Source organism: Amphiprion ocellaris, chromosome 1 (genome assembly GCF_022539595.1).
Source record: "Amphiprion ocellaris isolate individual 3 ecotype Okinawa chromosome 1, ASM2253959v1, whole genome shotgun sequence".
Lineage (NCBI taxonomy): Eukaryota > Metazoa > Chordata > Actinopteri > Pomacentridae > Amphiprion > Amphiprion ocellaris.
This window is the reverse complement of record NC_072766.1, coordinates 10,131,578-10,149,210: the sequence shown is the minus strand read 5'-3', so window position 1 is coordinate 10,149,210 and position 17,633 is coordinate 10,131,578. Positions and strand designations below refer to the sequence as shown.

The 17,633-nt window shown below is 41.8% G+C and overlaps 1 protein-coding gene across 13 annotated transcripts in view; it reads right to left on the bottom strand.

The window, feature by feature from the left end:
- The window catches only part of sox6 (SRY-box transcription factor 6), a 135,564-nt gene that overhangs the window by 80,060 nt on the left and 37,871 nt on the right, over positions 1–17,633 (bottom strand). For all 13 annotated transcript variants that reach the window (XM_035944453.2, XM_055010230.1, XM_035944451.2 and 10 more), the window contains 2 exons: positions 7,324–7,561; positions 3,831–4,041 (listed from right to left, as the gene is read on the bottom strand). In XM_035944453.2, coding sequence (XP_035800346.1) covers positions 3,831–4,041; positions 7,324–7,561 — 449 coding nt within the window. The remainder of the gene's footprint in view (positions 1–3,830; positions 4,042–7,323; positions 7,562–17,633) is intronic.

Below are 17,633 nucleotides of genomic sequence, written 5' to 3'. Positions count from 1 at the left end.
GAGATCACACCTATTCGCAGTGCTTTTCTAAACAACATCCAAAAAAATGAGACAGTAGACAATACCGTGATTCTGGAAATCACAGCTACTGCAGCCAGCAAAAGCAAAAACACCGAGTAAAACAAATAAGAAACAATGGGGATATTTTTTATCATAGACATTTTCCTTATAACAGTTTAAATTTTTCTCAAAAATATTGGTTAAGAGCACCCAATTCTGTTGTTTTCCATTTTTACGATCTGTATATCCCTTAAGTAGACAATTACCTTATTCATTAAATCAGAAAGAAGGAATGCGATTGCCTCTGTTCCAGCGTATCACTAAATTGCACAAAGATGGCAAAAGACACATAACTGCATCCAATTCAGTGCTGGTTGTTCTGGCAAGGACTCAACAACTAGATACTGAGCCCAAGAAAATCCCTAAAAGCTAAGATGGGAGGCTGAAACCCAATTACCCGTCCTTGTCTTGGGGACGATCATAAAGACTCGACACACAAGTATTTCTGTGTTGACTTGCGCAGTATTGATTCATACTTTAGTGCATTATATAAAACTGTTCTAATTGCACGTGAATCAAGTCAAGGTCACCTTGGCTTTTTATAATGGTGGCTATTTTTCTTTTTACCCTAATACTTTATACTGACATTTTTAACTCTTGACAAGTGCTGTCTGGAGACTTATCCATAAATAATGCATTTACAATACCTAGTAAATAAACATGGGGCACAATCGTTAGCCCTGCTGGCAACTGGGCCTAATAGAGCTTTTACAGCAAAGGTGACTATTCAGCTAAATGCAGTGCTCACTGCTGGGAGGACATTTTCATTCATTAGCACAGTCACAAGCACTTAAAGCACTTTAAGGACCAGAAATGGAGAGTAAGGGTAGAAGGATAGAGAAGGTGAAAGGGTATAAATATATGGAGATGGAGGGATGGAGGAATGATACCTTGGATTCGGAGCACTGTCTCTATTGTTCTAATGTTTATAAGGCATCGTGGTACATAAAGAAATCTTTTTTTGAATGGAGACATACAATATTAATGGAAAACTATATGTTGCCATCTATTAATTTAGGGATTTCCTTTATCTGCCTATGCCTACTGAATTGTCAGTTTACCAAAATCATCAAAACATAGCATTATAACTTAGCTTTAATTATTCAGATACTGTATTTTTGTTATGTTTACTGTCAAGATGCGACTTTGAAAATACTGCCACCTCAACAATACAGTAGCAGATCTTGCAGCATAAAACTCTTAAACATGTAGCAGTAAAAAGCACATCTAATGGAGACTGTAAACAATATATGAACCATGTCCAGGATAGTTTTCAGCCCTAAGCTTCCACCAGTGTTAACATCACTTTAAAGTGGGATTTCATGTTCCATATATGAGCAATGTACTGTGCAAAGCATGTAGCACACACCATTTGTTTTCCCTTTACACTCGAGGTCAGTGCATTTACCCATCAGGACAATGAACTGTGTTGACCAGACGAGGAAACCCACAGAAGAATGGTAGCAGATGGTGGAGTCTCTGAGGACGTCAGTGATCCCAACCAGGCAGGCACCAAAGAAGCAGAATTAGACACAACAGTTGTCGTGTGCAGATAAGGCATATATTTAGCTGGTCTATTGCTTGCCTGTGGTACATTAGTAGCATCATTAAGACAACAAATGGCGTCTCCAACATTCTTGTATGTTCTTTAATAGGTTAATCCTGCCCTTTTCATTTCCAACTGTGTCTTTCTCTCCATAAACAAAGACATCAGATTATGATTTCTCAGAGGTTTCTGTGAGGTTTTCCTCATGCAGCTTCTAAGAGTCCCTCTCCCTCCATTTTACAGTAATCACTGATCATCACCACTGAAGCTGCCTCAAGTGCTCTCGAGAACAGAGTATCTCTCACTTCTTGCAGCTTGGGGACAGCGTACTGAACTTTGTGAGCCTCTTGTCTTCTGCTGTGTTCCCCGCTCAGAAACTAATTTCCTCCAACAAGGGAGTTTATTTTGGTGGCGATGATACACAGTGCATGAGGCAGACCAAGTCACTATTATTAACAGGAGATTAAAACAGCTGTATGGCACTCTAAAGCACCCTCTCCTCCCTGCGCTAACATACGGCCCTGGATTACAAGCTGCACTTGACCATTTAAATTACTGCAACAACCAGCCTTCACCAGCTGGGGCTTATTACCATAATGCCCGCTGTCACTGCCAAGAGCACTGACAATCTTGCCCTGAAAATCAACTCCATAAGAAAGAAGACACATATGAAATAAATTTTACCTGAGGGTAAAACAAAGAAGCAGTAGTTGGACCACTTTTTTTTTATCAGCAGAAAGCCTTGTTTTTCTTGTATGAATGAGAAATTGTCCTGTAAGGTGCTGTAAAGTGTGTTATTGCGTCCCGGGATCAACTCCAGATTTAATCCCATTGCCAAAAAAAAAGGACCATGAGTATTGCCAAGTGCTAATATTCATATGTTGATGTAGCAGAAAAGTAGCATTTGCGAAAAACACCCATGGATCTTGAGAAAATATGAAAACTCCACATTACAAGGTTAATATGTCTGATTAATTGAGAGCAGCTTCTGCTTTAAGATTTTTTAAATTATTTGTCTTGCTAAATAGCCAATATTAGTGGTCGTTACCTAAAAAAAACAACTCATGATTACAGTATAAGTCATTAAACAACCCAGGTCTTTTTTATTTATTGTTTCCTCACTTTTTAACCATTTTTGGTAATTTTGATCCATTTAAATGATCCAAAATTGTTATTTTTCCAAAAGACCTATAATTTTTTGGTCTTCGGGGGAATATAGACCAATTGTTTTGTCTTACATTATCAAAATGACCATACGAATAATAAGTCCCATATCAGGATGTGGTGAAAAGATTATCTGGTGAGGGGTCTGTGATGCTCCAATACAAAGATCGCCAAACGAACACTTAAAAAATAAGTGGTAAATTATTTTTAGGCTAACAGAGGTCTAATTTATTCGTCTGATGAAGTGCTTAAGCTAAGAGCTCCCCAGACACTAAATGAGACACATGCATTCCCAAGGGGGTTTAACATTTGATTGGATGTAGTTATATTACTACAGCCCTAATTAAGAAGGGGGATGTGTTTCAGCAGCTCTTTCAAATATTTGTTTTTCCGCCATACTCTTGATAGACTGCAGGCTGTAGGAGGGAGAGCCAAGCAGGGTGAAACGGGTGCAGATATGACAGAGACTTAACAGTATTATCACAGAAAAAAATAATATATTTTTCTCTGTCTAATTGTAGGACAGTAAAAAAAAAAGAAGCAAAACTAAAATCTTCATGGTGTGTTATTAATTACGTACACAAACCAGGTGAAAATCATCAAAAAGGGCTTAGTGGTTGTTTGTGGCACAACTTTGATGAATAACTGCGCAGAGTAAAAAGTGTTCTGTGTGTAGCAAAATAAAAAGAGGTAATGTTCCTGGCATCAGGTCAGCACTATGAGTTTTATAGTCAAAGAGTTTTCCTTGGCATGGAAGAAGACCACACTTATGCTGAGGTGCAGTGCCACACAGTCTTTGTCACATTGGAAGAGGTTCAGAACAAACTGGAAACACTGTAACGTCAGTATTCCCAGCCTGTGTGTGCCCGCATGAGTGTATGAGACGGAGAGATACAAGAGAAAAGAGGCAGACAGTCAGGAAGCAAGAAAATTATAAAAAAGGAGGAGGGAAAATTGGGGAAGATCAGGAAGAAGGTATTCCGACGCCCATACCCCAAACACACACACACACACACACACACACACACACACACACACACAGAGAGAGAAGGAGTCATACCGTCTTGCTCTGTCTTTGTCATCTCCTCCAGCTTCTTCTGCTTCAGCGTGTCCACTACGTCTGCCAGGCTTCCTTTGCGGCGCTCCGGAGTTCCAAACGCTGATCCGCTCAGCAGGTCACTTCGCTCCCGGGCCCCCTCCTCAGGCTTGTGTGGGGAAGTGGAATTGTTCCGGAAGGAGTACAGGGAACATACTTTATTGCTGTCAGATTCCTGTAAGACAAACAAAAGTTGGGAGGGGAGGCAACAAGGGATGGGATTTGTATTAAATGATGAGTGTGTTTCTGTGTTCTGTCAGAGCTCCATTGAGCTTTTCTGACAGTTTTTTTCTTTTCTTTTTTCGTTCGAACGCAGTGATTGCTAGGTTTTTGCAGCTCAGGGCTGATTTGGCCATATCAAATGGCTCCTCTCTGGCTTTCATACGGCGGCTTCTGTATTTTCAACAGTGCTTACTGCGCTGGTAAATGAAATATGACAAGTGAAAAATTGAGATGAAATGATGAGGTACACTTTCATAGGGCATATCCATAATGTGCTCAGGCTTTACTTTTCATCTGCAGAAACTACACAGAGAAACCTCCCAACTGTAATCTCTCAAATTGCTGTTGAGTGTGCATTTGTGTTAGGGTGACTGCTGTGTAATTTGTTCATTTTCTAGTGGAGACCTATTCTCAGCTGAGTGCCTTGAGCCGTCGTAAATCTGTGTCCTGTCTCAAGCTGTTGTTGTTTTTCAGTCCCACCTGTGTATGGTTTAGTATTTAACTAAGGGTCCTGTCTCTGGCTGACTGGCTGAGTGCTCCCTGTGCACAAACAGAGACATAAAGGAAAAGGGGGAGAAGAATGAGGGAGGGCTTGGAGGGGAACGAGAGAGGAAGAGAATACTCTGCACATTGGAGTGTATCGTCAGCACACAGACCGTGGCTGAGGGTTGCGTCTGACAGAAGGTGGTGTTAATTATAGTTTGTGAAGTCTGAGAAAGCAGAAGGTAGCTAAGCAGCCAGGAGTTGCAGCCTTTAACATGGGAACAGTTATCTCTGGTTTAAACTTTGGCCCACGAAGTGATGAGAATAAACATGACACACATCTGTATCCAACACATACTGCACGCCTGTCATAGAAATGCGAGCTTTAATCAACACAAGTGTGATAACAGAGTGTATTACAGCGTGGTTAAATGATACTACCACGTCTGGAGCCACTGACAATCCTAAATAAAAAGTCAGGAATGCGGCAAACCGGGCAGGAATGTTGACAGTGCCAATTTCTCATCCCTGTGTGGCATGTTGAGCTCGAGGCAGAGTTGCAGCGGTGTGTAGGGTGGTCTGGTACCAAGCGCCAGGGTGGCACGACCGACCGGCCTGCTCTGCACCTCCCAGCTCTGTGTTGGATGATTATGCAGTGTGGCAGAGACAGTGGAGAGTGCTTGAGGGGAGTGGGGCAGTGCCGGGTTAATCAGCTGGCGTGGGTTCAGGGCGCAGCCCACACAGACACATGGCACAGTGGTGGAGTCAGGTAATCAGGCAACACTCTCATTCCTTCCACCTTATGTCTTCCCCTTGTCTTTTCTCTATATCTCTGCTGCCACCCTCCATTTTGCATTTCCTCTTTTGCTCATTTTGTCTTTTTTTGCATCCTTCCTCCCACTTGTACTTTTAACCTGCACCATTATTCCTTTTAAATAGCTTCGAAGTATAATACATCTGGGGGGAAAAAAACATCACACTTCTTAACACATCACTGGCGACTGTTCTGACACAAGATCAAGGCTACCGATGGCGAAAATATAGAAATGCTCAGACATTTAACTTTTGACATTAGGAATTGCCGTCATCCACCCATTCATAATGTGATACACTCAAATAAGACCGCAACCTGTATGACCCTATGATCTTTCCTACTTTGATGGCTGCTAGTCTTGTTTACTTCAATAAAAGATCTGTTATTTTCACCTATGCTTTCTATTAGGGTGTTGATGCTGCTACAGTAAACCAGTCCATTCCAGTCCCTCCCTCTTGTTCATTCAGTTAACCTGTTGTGGTACAATAGTGAAGTTTTCAACAATAACAAAATTTAATGCATTTAATATTGTCATTTTGTGTCATTCAGTGACATTTTGTTGCTATTTTTGGCACTTTATGAACATGTGTTTACACGTATACCAGTATTATAGTATTTACACTTTTAATTAATATAAGTAATATAAGTATTGTTGTACCTATTCGTGTCTTTTTTGTGGTCCACGTCTTAAAATTAGCTAAAATCCTGCTGCTGACATCCATAATGTGCCACAGTGGAAGAAAACTTCAGGAATATTTTGCCTGTCAGTTATCTAGCATGCACATCTAGCATTATGAGTAGCAGGCTGCTACAGAGGCTCTTCATGTGTCTAAGTGTATGCGCCTGTTCACCTGTGTGTTGTGCTGCAATGCTGAGGTGTTGAGGGTCTCGGTGGCCAACTGCGGAGCTACTTCAGAGGCCCTCTGGGTCTCTTTACCATGGACCCGTCTGTCACAGACAACCACCTGCCTCCTATGCCTATAGCCCACAAGTGCTTGTGCTCTTCTTCGCTCTACTCACATCAAAGCAGCTCTGCACTTAGAATGTACAGCATCTGGGGTCTCGCTGCAGATGTAGCACACACAGCGAGTCAAACAACATGCATGCATCGAGGATCTCTTTAACAGCATCAAGATTTCAGTGAAAGCCAAAGGCAGCAGATAAGGCTGCATTCCATTCCAGCTGTCGTGATGTAATTTCATGTGCTAGTCACGTGATTCAAAGAAGAGTTAGAAATCATCTCTTTAACCTAATAGTTCAGGGTTTAGTGTTTGCCAGAGTTGCATATCTGAAGATGCCAGAAGCCCTGGATTTTTACAGCATTAAGCAACTATGGGGATGTCAGCTGAGCTTCATGGTGCAAGAATGCTTACTCTGGATCTTATTATTCCTAAGAGTGTACAGTAAAACAGTAGTCCTGTTTTACTTGTCTTTAAGAAAAAAAAAAAAAAACTACATCTCTTGTGCCCCACAACAGATAAGAAGATCATACTACTTTCTTTTATTCCATTTCTGCCACATAGGCAAATTCAGAATGAAACAGGTTTAGAGTTTAAACTGCACAAGCCTGGGAAAGTTTAGCAAACTTTCATAAGAAGACATTCACTTAATTCTCAGTTGGATTCTGTGACAGCTATACTTCTCTTTATTACTGTTCTCTAAAATTCATTTAACTGAAGTGTCATCTTAGTCTATTCTACCAAAGAGAAAGTCACAGTGGTTTTAATGTGAAGAAGCTGCTGGTGTTAAATTTTGAGTTTTTCATTCTCAGCAACATCACAAATCAGTGATAATGTATTTTGTTATGTGACTATAACTAGCAAAAGAAAAACATTGAATGTAGGAAATTAGCCTAAATCGGTAGGGTTCTAATTTCATTTTTTCTGCAAGTACTAGGCTTTTTCTTTTTTTTTTAAATTCTGTGCATGCATGTCTCACCATGCGCTGCTGGGCTGACACCAGGCTGTCCCAGTCACTCTCTGGTGGTACACTGCTGAGCGGCTGCATTTCATCAGGGGCTTTTCCATGGAGCAGACTGTGCAGGGGCAGCTGTGGTGTGCCGTGGGCCTCGGCACTCTCCTCTTTCTCCCAAGACAAGTGCTCCTGACTCATGGCATCATCTCCATCAACCACAGAGGCAAAAGGAGACGTGGCTTGCTTGGAAGACATGACTCTGCTGTAGAGCAAAGAGAAAAAATGGAAAATGCGGGATTTAAGAAAAGGAAATTACAGCTTGTATGGAAGGCTGCTTCCTTCAATATTTCATGAATGATTGGCATTTACGTTCAAATGATTTTCCTGTAAACCTGTAACTGGGATTGTAAGTGTTGCACCTGAGCAGAAAATGCTGAATGAACTGAGGACTCCACCTGACTGTCACCTGCTGCTGCTCTGGCCTGCAGAGTTTGGAGCAGGCCGTGGGGTCCCTAATGCTTTGTTTAATGCAGATGGATGACTTGATCTAGGGCTGGAATTGTGCCTGTTTGGGTTCTGGCCCAAACCCCAAGACAGATACTCAGACAGCAGGTCAGTCAGGGAGTGAAGTGAATGCACATAAAAAGGAAAAAACTAACAAATATGTTAACTCCGGGTACAAGGAGATGTAAAACAAGGTTGCTTTTTCCTCTGATTTTCATTTCTAAACTAACTAAAGAATCTCCTTTATCTGTCAAATTGATTTTGTTCTGTCCTTCAAACATCTTAACTATTTAATAATTTTGCTTGTCTGATTTGATTTCACTCCAAGGCAGTCAGTGACAAACAAAAGCCAGCCTCGTCTTCTTTTGTTTCGATGCGTCAAATTAGGGAATTTTGCTGTGACATATTCCCCCAGGCCAATAAATCCTATTTAAGCAGCTTAAAAACCAAAAGCTAACAGGAGGACTAAATTCACAAATCTGTCACATGCTTTCATGAATATTACAGTGAAGAGTGCACTTCACATATCAGGTGCAAAGAAAACTCATGTTAATTCTAATTTCTTTTTTTCTTTCCGTTTTACAACGCAACTCTTTTTTTTGGTGCAGAATTTATACAACCAGTTCCACTTTTTCTCACAATTAATGAGGCTGCACTCATGCTGTGTGTTACAATGAATGAAATTAAACACTGTGCCAGCAAATCTAATTATGCATTTGGTATTAAATTAAAAAGGGGATAATATGGCCTTCCTACTGATGTGAAGTGGAGAGAAGGAGCTGGAGCATATTTAACTCCTAATCCGTGTTTCCCTGTGCCTGTTTATTTTCCCCAACTACAGAACATTGACTGTTAAAACTGACTACTCAGGGCTCAATCTCCCCTGGAAGATGAGCACATGCAAGTCTGTGCATGAGAGGAAGATCAAAGAAAAATTGGGGCGAGAAGTTATGGGTTTGTCGTTTGTATGTGACAAAATGCTCAGGGTACTTGTAGTACATTTCATCACTGATCACCATCTGCCCCGTTCTCCTGCTCTATCCACAGGGGTCACTGTGGCAGCACTTTAGCTCCACCCTCAGCTTGCTGGGGTTTTTAAGGGGGGGCAGGGGGAGGTTTGGGGACCGAGGGGGGGCTCTCAAGGTTGAGTCGGGCTGTGGTGCGATAGTGTCCTTGCACTTTCTGTTGCAAGCCAGGCACCGAGAGATAGCTACAGATATGTTGCATTTAAGAAAGGACTTTACCAACAAGGCCTTTGGGTCTAACAGTTCTTGGTCTTTTTCAAGGTAATCTGTCAAATGAGATGTATTGTGTGAGTACACACACTGCTGAGTTTGTTTTTGTTTGCGGATATTGTCGGCAACATTTGTACGTCGGCTTTCAAAAATAGGCTTCTTAAATTGTTACAAAAGTAACAATGAGAAAGAAAATACAACAAACGAGAAGAGGATAGATGGACACGGTAATATTTGCAGCTCCATATTAAATAGTAAAAAAATAAAGAAATAGCAGGAAAAGTTGTAGTTGGAGCAGACCTTTAGATCTTTTGGACATCATTCTAGATATGTAACACAGAGAAATTAAAGGCTCTGTCACCATGTTTTATTTAAACCCTCAAAAAAAAGAAAAAGTAAGCACACCAACCCCAGAAGATTTGAGAGGTCTGGAAGGAATTAATGCCAGAGCAAATCAGACATAATTCTGGTATATGAAAGTACAACAGTCTCTATGCATCGCCTCTCTCTCTCTCTCTCTCTCTCACTGTTGTTGCTTCTCACTTACTCACACACACTCGCACACAGTCACAGATCAGGCTGGCCAGTGAATGAGGACCTAAACAATGGTAGCCTAAGTTAATCTCTTGTGTCTCAGCAGCTGTACAAACAAACCCACCAAGTCAGGTAGACGGCAGGACAGGAGTGTGGACCCGTGCCTGCCTGCCTGCCTGCCTGCCTGCCTGCCTCCTGCCTGCCTGCCTGCCTGCCTGCCTATCTGCCTCCCCTCTTTTCGTCTCTGTGCCTAGGAGTGTTGTCGGCTGTGTCTTTAGGAGGACTCAGCTCCCAATTTTAATCAGCCATTAAATTGTTTCCTGCAATTACATCAAATAGAAAATGAGCTCAAAATTGTGTACTGTTAATTGAAAATCAAGAGTCGGAGCAAAGTTCAGAGCATGCATGTAATGGTAACTATAGACAGGGCAGTTGTAGGGTTGGCGTGTGTATCTGTGTGTGTGTGTATCTGTGTGTATGTTAGGGAGTAGGCCAAGTGCATGGATTCTGACATATTTTTTATTCATGCATCCAAAAAGCTCAAGCCCGAAGCGCAACAAGCACCTCATCCTCAATGGAGTGTGAGAGCGAAACAAAGCACTGCTTTTGTATTACACAGTAAATCAAGTGGTATTATTTTACCACTAAAATATTCAGTCTCTCAGGCACTTTTACTTTGGTCTCCAGTCATCAGTCAAACTGCTGAGGCGTGAGCGAGAGAAGGGGATATAGAGTGAGAGAGAGAGAGAAAAGAAGAGAGGGAGCAGTGGAGACTCCATCCTCCTCTAACATGTGTCTACAGCAATCTTGTTAAAGAATGCAACAGATCTGCAGCAGGCTCCATAACAGTATTTGTCAGCAGGAGTTAATAATTTATTAGTAGTGCTGGGAGGGCTGCGCTCAGGCAGCTAAAGAGTGTGGAGAAACCCTTCTGCCCCACCCCCACCTCTGACAAGCCCCATACAATACTACCTCATATTATTGAAAGGGAAAAGGGGGAAGCGTGGCGGTAATTCTCTGAAAATATCTCAGGGCAGCCATACGGTATTTTATTCCTCATATTTGGAGTGGGGATCACACAGTGCTGTGATCTAAAGGGGAACGTGTGCAATAGATCAGTGCAGACACAACAAAGACATTTGATGGGGCGCAAAACAGAGAGCAGGATTCAGCTGAATGTGGGTAGCATGTGGAATTCGATCATATTTTCTGATAGAATAACACTGTTTACACCCTCGGCCTCCGTGCTTGCAAAATAAAATCAGCAAAACAGCCCTGTTTGTATAACTACAGTATATTCTTGAAATAACTTTACTCGCATTAATAATTAAATCAGTTTCTCTGGAAAACAGGCCTAAAATGTGCTTTTACATACTAAACAGGGAGAATATGGTGAACTGAAAATGTGGTGGCTGATAAATTCTTAACAAGCTGTCCTTCCTCACTCTTGATTACACGGTAATGAAAGAAAAGTAATCAATAAGTGTATGATACACTGCCGTCTTTCTCAAAGACAAAGCCCCAGTCACTTTGAAGACTTGAGGCCGAGATGAGGGAGGGTCAAATAGAAAAGAGACCTGGTCTATATATAGCTGACAATATTACGCACATTTGAAGGATTAGGACTTAAGTTCCCTGGCCGTGGGCTCATATGGCCTGGAATGCTTTGAGTCATGAATTGTTCCCCGAGATAATGTTTCATCATCGTGCAAAACAACCTCTGCTTAATTGGTAAGTATTAGAGGAGTGTTGTGCGCTGCTCATCTTGGGGGTCTTGTGACCGCTGGGTATGTGTCCTCAGCTATCCCATTTCCTCTTTCATCATAAAAGGGTCTAACTGACTTTCACCGGCGGTATCTGCTCTGTCACAGTGTTTACCTTTTATAGACAATAGTGATAAGTAACTCCACACCGTCTCCCCCACTGCCCCATCTCGCCCACATGTCTGTCTCACTGCTGATGTCTTGCACCTTCAACTTATGATCATAGGTCCCAACAGAGGACATTATGCTCTTTTCCTTCACGTGTTATCAGCAAGACCAAGGAGAGAAAAACAAATAAATTATTAGAAATGAAGGGCGTTTTTTTTTTTTTTAAAGGGTGATGAAACAGCAGACAATGACAGATAAAGGTATTTAAATTTCCATGTTAGCATGCATGCATATAGCTGTTCTCATATTTAAACCTAAAATAATATGCAAAATATGTTGGTTTATTTAAGTAAATAAGTGTTCAACCTTCAGGCATAAAAAAGAACCTGCAGTTGAGGTGTGTCAGACTACACAAGATCTTGTAACAATGACTTCTGTGATTTCTTACAGTTATTTTTTTGCACTCTATTAAATGTGCATCAAACTACATCAATATTACATCAAATACAGAGAGACAATCTTTTACAATGAGGCGAAAATACATGAAAACAATAGCGTGGCTGCCTCAGAACGTGTGTGTGCGTATGCGTGTGAGAGAGAAAAGTCAGAGAGAGGGAAAATCATCTGTGTGTTTCCCTTCAGGGGTTCCTCCTGTTCTAACAGGTGTCATGGTAGGGTTCCTCTGGGTTCTTCACCTGCCATAATGAGATATTACTACCTGACAGCTCCCAGCTGGAGGAGCATTGACACGGAATCCACCGTTTAGCACAATTAAATTATCACCCTCCATTGTGATTGTGCCATGCTGTGCAGCAGCCAGGTTTCTGGATACATAATCAACTCATAATACGGGCTGTACACTGCACACAGTTAGTCTCTTTTTCACACACAGTTTGCATACACACACACCGTTCGCATACTCACACACGTTTGCCTGTTGTGTAGTTCTGATGCATTTTTTTTAAAGCATCGCTGAGACACAAATATATTTTAAATCTTGTGTACCTTAGCTGACAAAAAAAATTATGATATTAAAATATAGTAAATAATTGGGGAAATACAGTTTTCTAACTAGGTACCTAACACAGAACAGAGGCTGGAGAGTTGCCTAAATTAATTTGTTTAAATTGTTCCTCCATTATTGTTGACCTTCCCCTGCAAAAAGTCAACTCAATTACGACGGCACTTCATCCTCACTTCACATTCTCTCCTGATGCCTTCTCTATTAGAAACTGCCACTGTTACCACAGCTAAAATCCACACTCAAATGATCGCCACCCAGAGCAAATTAAGCCAGCCACCTGAAGTGCGCACTTTACATATTGAGCAGAGCATTGATAATTACTTTGCAGGGTAAATTATTTGCAATAATATGCTGCTAGAGGAACTGCCTTGTATCTCACTTTAAACACTTGTGCAGCTGCCATGACAGCGAGGTTGGTGTCCTTGCCCCCCGCGCAAGGCAAGGCAGATGCAGGTGTGAGAGTGCTTAAGTGTCCCTGTCTGTCTACTCGGGAAGGGTCGATGAGCACTCACACACTGAATCCCTCCTCTACCTCCTCCTTCCTCTCCTCCTCCTTCGGTCCCCTGTGCCATTGGCCCTTTTCCTGATCCCAGGACACAAGCTCGGAGCTGGATGGCATAACAGCCTCTCAGTTCCCCAGGACACACACAAGTTCACTCAGGCGTATGCTTTCACAAATGAAGGATAGCCATCCAACAAAATTCACTATTGGCCTTTTTTCTGGACTTGCATCATAGCAGCAACTATCCATGAGAGGAGGAGTCAGTGTAGGTGTTATGAGTCAACCACTTAGGGAAATGCACACACCAGAAGACACTGACAGTAGCAAGACAACAACTTCAGCAGTCTCCTTCATGAGCCAAACAAGAAAATGTTTTTTTCATGTTTTTTTTTCCTTCTTTATTCTAGGTCTGCTGGGGGACGGAGTTCCCAAAGAGCCCTCTGTTGCTGCTGCTGCACTTAAGCAAACCTCACAGCGAGTCGAGCCATCAACCAACACAACCCTATTTGCTGAGCAACACTGGAGCTTTGTGGCTTCCCTCATGGTTGACAGTAAGTTATGAGCCCTTTGTGAGCAGGAGAAGGAAAACAGAGATTGGAATTTGGCAGGAACATAATAATACAGAATTCTTCTGTTCATGGAACCTGAAATTTTCATGGAAACAATCGAGCATTGTTGAAAGAATGAAAAGCAAGGGTGACAGATGAAATATAGAGAGGGGCCCCCTTTTTGTAAAACATTAAACAAAGCACTATTCAGGCCAGGTCCATTCTGTCATTTATAAAGATAACTTCTTCTGTGCACTAGAGAATGCACTTCAACAAATCCAGTGTAACATCTCTCACAGTTGCCAGAAAAGTGAGTTGAAGGGCTGGATCAGGGTGCCAAACAAGAATGAATGGATGCTTCCCATGTCACCAAAGAGATGCACAATAAGTTTATAGGAAGCATACAAATCTCAAAAGGGAAAAGTTAAAAAGAGGAAAGAATTAAAAGCACCACAATTGTAAACTTTTGGCCAAATCCTCAAGGACAGTAGCTAATCATAATGGGGCAATTTTACAGAGGAAAGCACAGGCACTGGTGACTGTGAATACTTTATGAAAGTAGGGGGGTTATTGTACTGTGGCAGGGGAACTACGGACCGCGGTCATTGGTCTTACCACCATGAGGTCATCTTTGGCAACTTCAGTGCCAAACTGAAGCAGAACTGAGGTTGGTACAACTGCCGTTGGTTTGTACATCTAGAATGTCAACACACAGTGGCCCGCTTTCTCAGACCAAATTGGCAATTTTGCAATTTCTACAGAAAGAAAAGCAGTTTTGTTCTCTTTTATTCTCATCTCATAAATGGATTTCTGTAGCTTGGTGAGTGAAGTGAGGAAATTACCTTTAACACTGTTGTAATTAAGCTGCGCTATTCTTATTCTGGGGATGGGAGGACAACAGCACATTAGCTACAGTTGGACCCACCTCTGATTCTTTAGCTTTTTTCCCCCTCTTTCTGCTATTCTTTTTCTCTTTCTGAATAAATTAATGGCATTCATTGGGAACTCTCACACAAGGGCAAGTAATGTGTCTCCCTTTATGTACCGGGCTTCTTTTCCTTCTTTGTCTTTGGGCCCTTGTGTTTTTTAAGGACTGTGAGAAGAAGGGCCGGGATGGAATTGGGGAGGGTAGAGCGTAGCTACGTTTCATGTGACACGTCAGTTGGAAAATCAAAACAGGGGTAGTTCATTTGCTCCACCCAGATGAGGCCATCTAGCAGAGCTATGATGAATAGGGGTCAGGCAAGCCACACCTCAAAGATTTATGATTAAGGCTTATTATGTTGGGAAACTGACATTGATTGCTGATTTAAACCACTGAAACCAATTAATTTGCCAGTGCTGAATAGAAAGCATGGTCAACAGTGTGTGTCATTCTGACAGGTTGGAAGGGAAGAAGCCGAGCAAAAGTGAAGGACTAAATGAACGGCTGGCACCCAGCTCTGTTTGGAGGTGGTTAAAAGTTACCACGTGTGATTGACAGCTGATACAGAAAAAAAAGGGAGAGACCAGAGAAAAATGAGATCTGAGGAGCAAAACCAGAAACCCCAGCCACTGATCTGAGTAATTGCCCAAAAATTTGGTTCACAGAAGACACGTACAAGCTGCTGTTTTAGCAATGCTAAAATGGTTTCATTCATGGGGCGGCACTGAGAAAACCTGAGTAAATGAATGTGAAACATAGCCCTAATAAAATCAGAGAGCTGACAGACATGGTTGAACAGAAAAATGTGCTGTATTTCCACTCCGGGGAAGCAGGCACTGTAGTGGATTAGATGCTGACTGAAACACAAAGTACCGCTCCAGACTGCTGCTAACCATGTGTCTGACCGCTCATATTGTGCTTCAGCTATTCTGTCTATTTGTCCAGAGCCATGCAAGAAGACGCAGGAGGCACCGGCGATACACCTACCACAGTCTATTACCGAAGTGATTTTTGCGCTGTGTTCACAAAAAATGCCACATTACACACGGTTGTATGTTAGTTTTGTCTGTGGTAGCAGGAGGAAGCTTGTGTTTACTAATACGTTTTCCTCATGCGTTAGTTCTCCTTAATTCTCTTGCTGGCTTGCTCTGAAGACACATGCATCATGACAGGGTTCCAAAATGAAATCATTAACTAAATTGCTTTCTTAAAAAGCCACAAGTGTGCAGCAGGATTTGTGTGTATGTGTTTGGCTGTGGGCCATGGGCCTCTGGTTCCCAGGCAGCCTCTGCCCCGGCTCTGTTGTGGTTCCCTGCCACCACACTCATTATGCTCAGCCTCAGCACAGCACAGCACGGCGCAGGGCTGCAGCTCGCCTCGCCTCACTCACTGGGCTAGTAGGAAATAATCTGGTAATCTCAAACTACTCCTCCATTTCAAACTGGGGCCCCATTCACACAAAGAGATCCTTTGTCCCAAAACATTTATGACCACCCTTTGGATCCTGATCAGGAAATCAATCAAAAACACATTAAACAAATATAGTTTTGATGTTAATACTTTAAAGGGAGTTTTCTTTAGAGCTGATCTAAAGTTCTAGACTCCTGTGGCATTAAACAGCAGTTCCAGCTGTGACTTTTCAAAATGTGAAAAGCTTAAATAATTGAAGAAAATACCCATATCAGTGTCAGATATCTATGAACATAAATCTTAACTACAAAAAAAAAATATTTTAAAAAATGCACACAGAAACAAACTAATGTACAAATGGACATTATGTAACAAACTTTCTGGAAACTTTATCAATCGGCCTGAGATAGATTTCAATAAACCAAGCAAACAGAATGGAAGGCAAATAGGGAGTGAAGGACAGACAAATATTTGATATGACTGTAACTGAGCTGTGCGACAGGGTAGCTGAGGACCCCATCTACATACACACACCTAACCCTCAACCCTACGCCACTGAGCTAAAGGTAGCAGATGTGTCTTTCACAGCCTGTAGAGTGTGTAACCAATCTGCAAACAATAGCTGGAACTTGACAAAGGTCACTGCACTTGCAACACACTCTTTACAGCAAAGGGCAGTCAAAACTCATTGGCCACTTCAGTAAACTATTCCTGTTTCTATTTTGTGCACTTTACAGACCACCAAAGCATTAAACATTGAACACCAGCGCAACTCAAAGGTTGTGTTCTGCTATTGTCTCCGCCGATTAGTCAGCCACTAATATGCTTTTTGAACTCCTATCTAATCCCCTTTAACTAAGTTTAAGTCACCCTCTTAGTCTCCCGTTAATATAGCAGTTGGTGTAAACATGTTCAATCCTATTAACCTAATAATGTACATGGGGCCAGGTAAAGTGCCATGTACTAAAAGCCCACTATGAGTCTTAATTACAACAGACAGCCATGACAGTGAAAACGATCCAGCAGCAGCCATGTTTTCTAATGCCTGCCACTGTGAACACAGGATGTGTGCGAGTGTGTGTGTGTGTGTGTGTGTGTGTGCTAGTGGTGTGCAGTAATTACATTTCACAACAGACCAGATTGCCGATGTTTTTGTTTTAATTCTGTTAAAGGGTAATTTAAAGGTTTTACATTCAGTAGTTGTGAACACACTTCAAAGGAAAATCACAAACGTGCTTGTTTTGAATAAACCAAAAATAGTGAGTAAAATGTATGCCTACATTCACAACGTAGAAAGGGTCGTCACTGCTCTCTTGACTCCACGCTTATCAAGAAGTGGTGTCAGGTGTGGAGTAGGCAAGGTGAACTTTTAGCATCATTATAGAAAAAAAGGCCTGCACTCTGACTAAAAACTAAGAGAACCTCTTCAGATGCAAGAAGGGGATCAGTGGGTTTCATTTCCAAAATGTTCACTGAACCATCATTCATGCAACTTTTTATTCTAGAGACTTAAATAGACTCTTAGGCAAAGAGTACTGGTCAATCAGTAGATAGGGGGTGAGAGCCAGGTGTTTTGCCAAACTCAAACGCAAAATATGTAGTTTATCCGCAGTACATGATGCAGTTTTTAAAAATAACTTTTTTTTTGTTCCCATTTTGTTTGCACGCCTATGCATTGCAGATTATGTTGTGCAGTCTGTGTATGCAGACTATGCAGTCTATAAACCACTCTCTCTGGTGTCAGCAGGGCAGCCCCCGAGCATCAGGCATATCAGCTATAA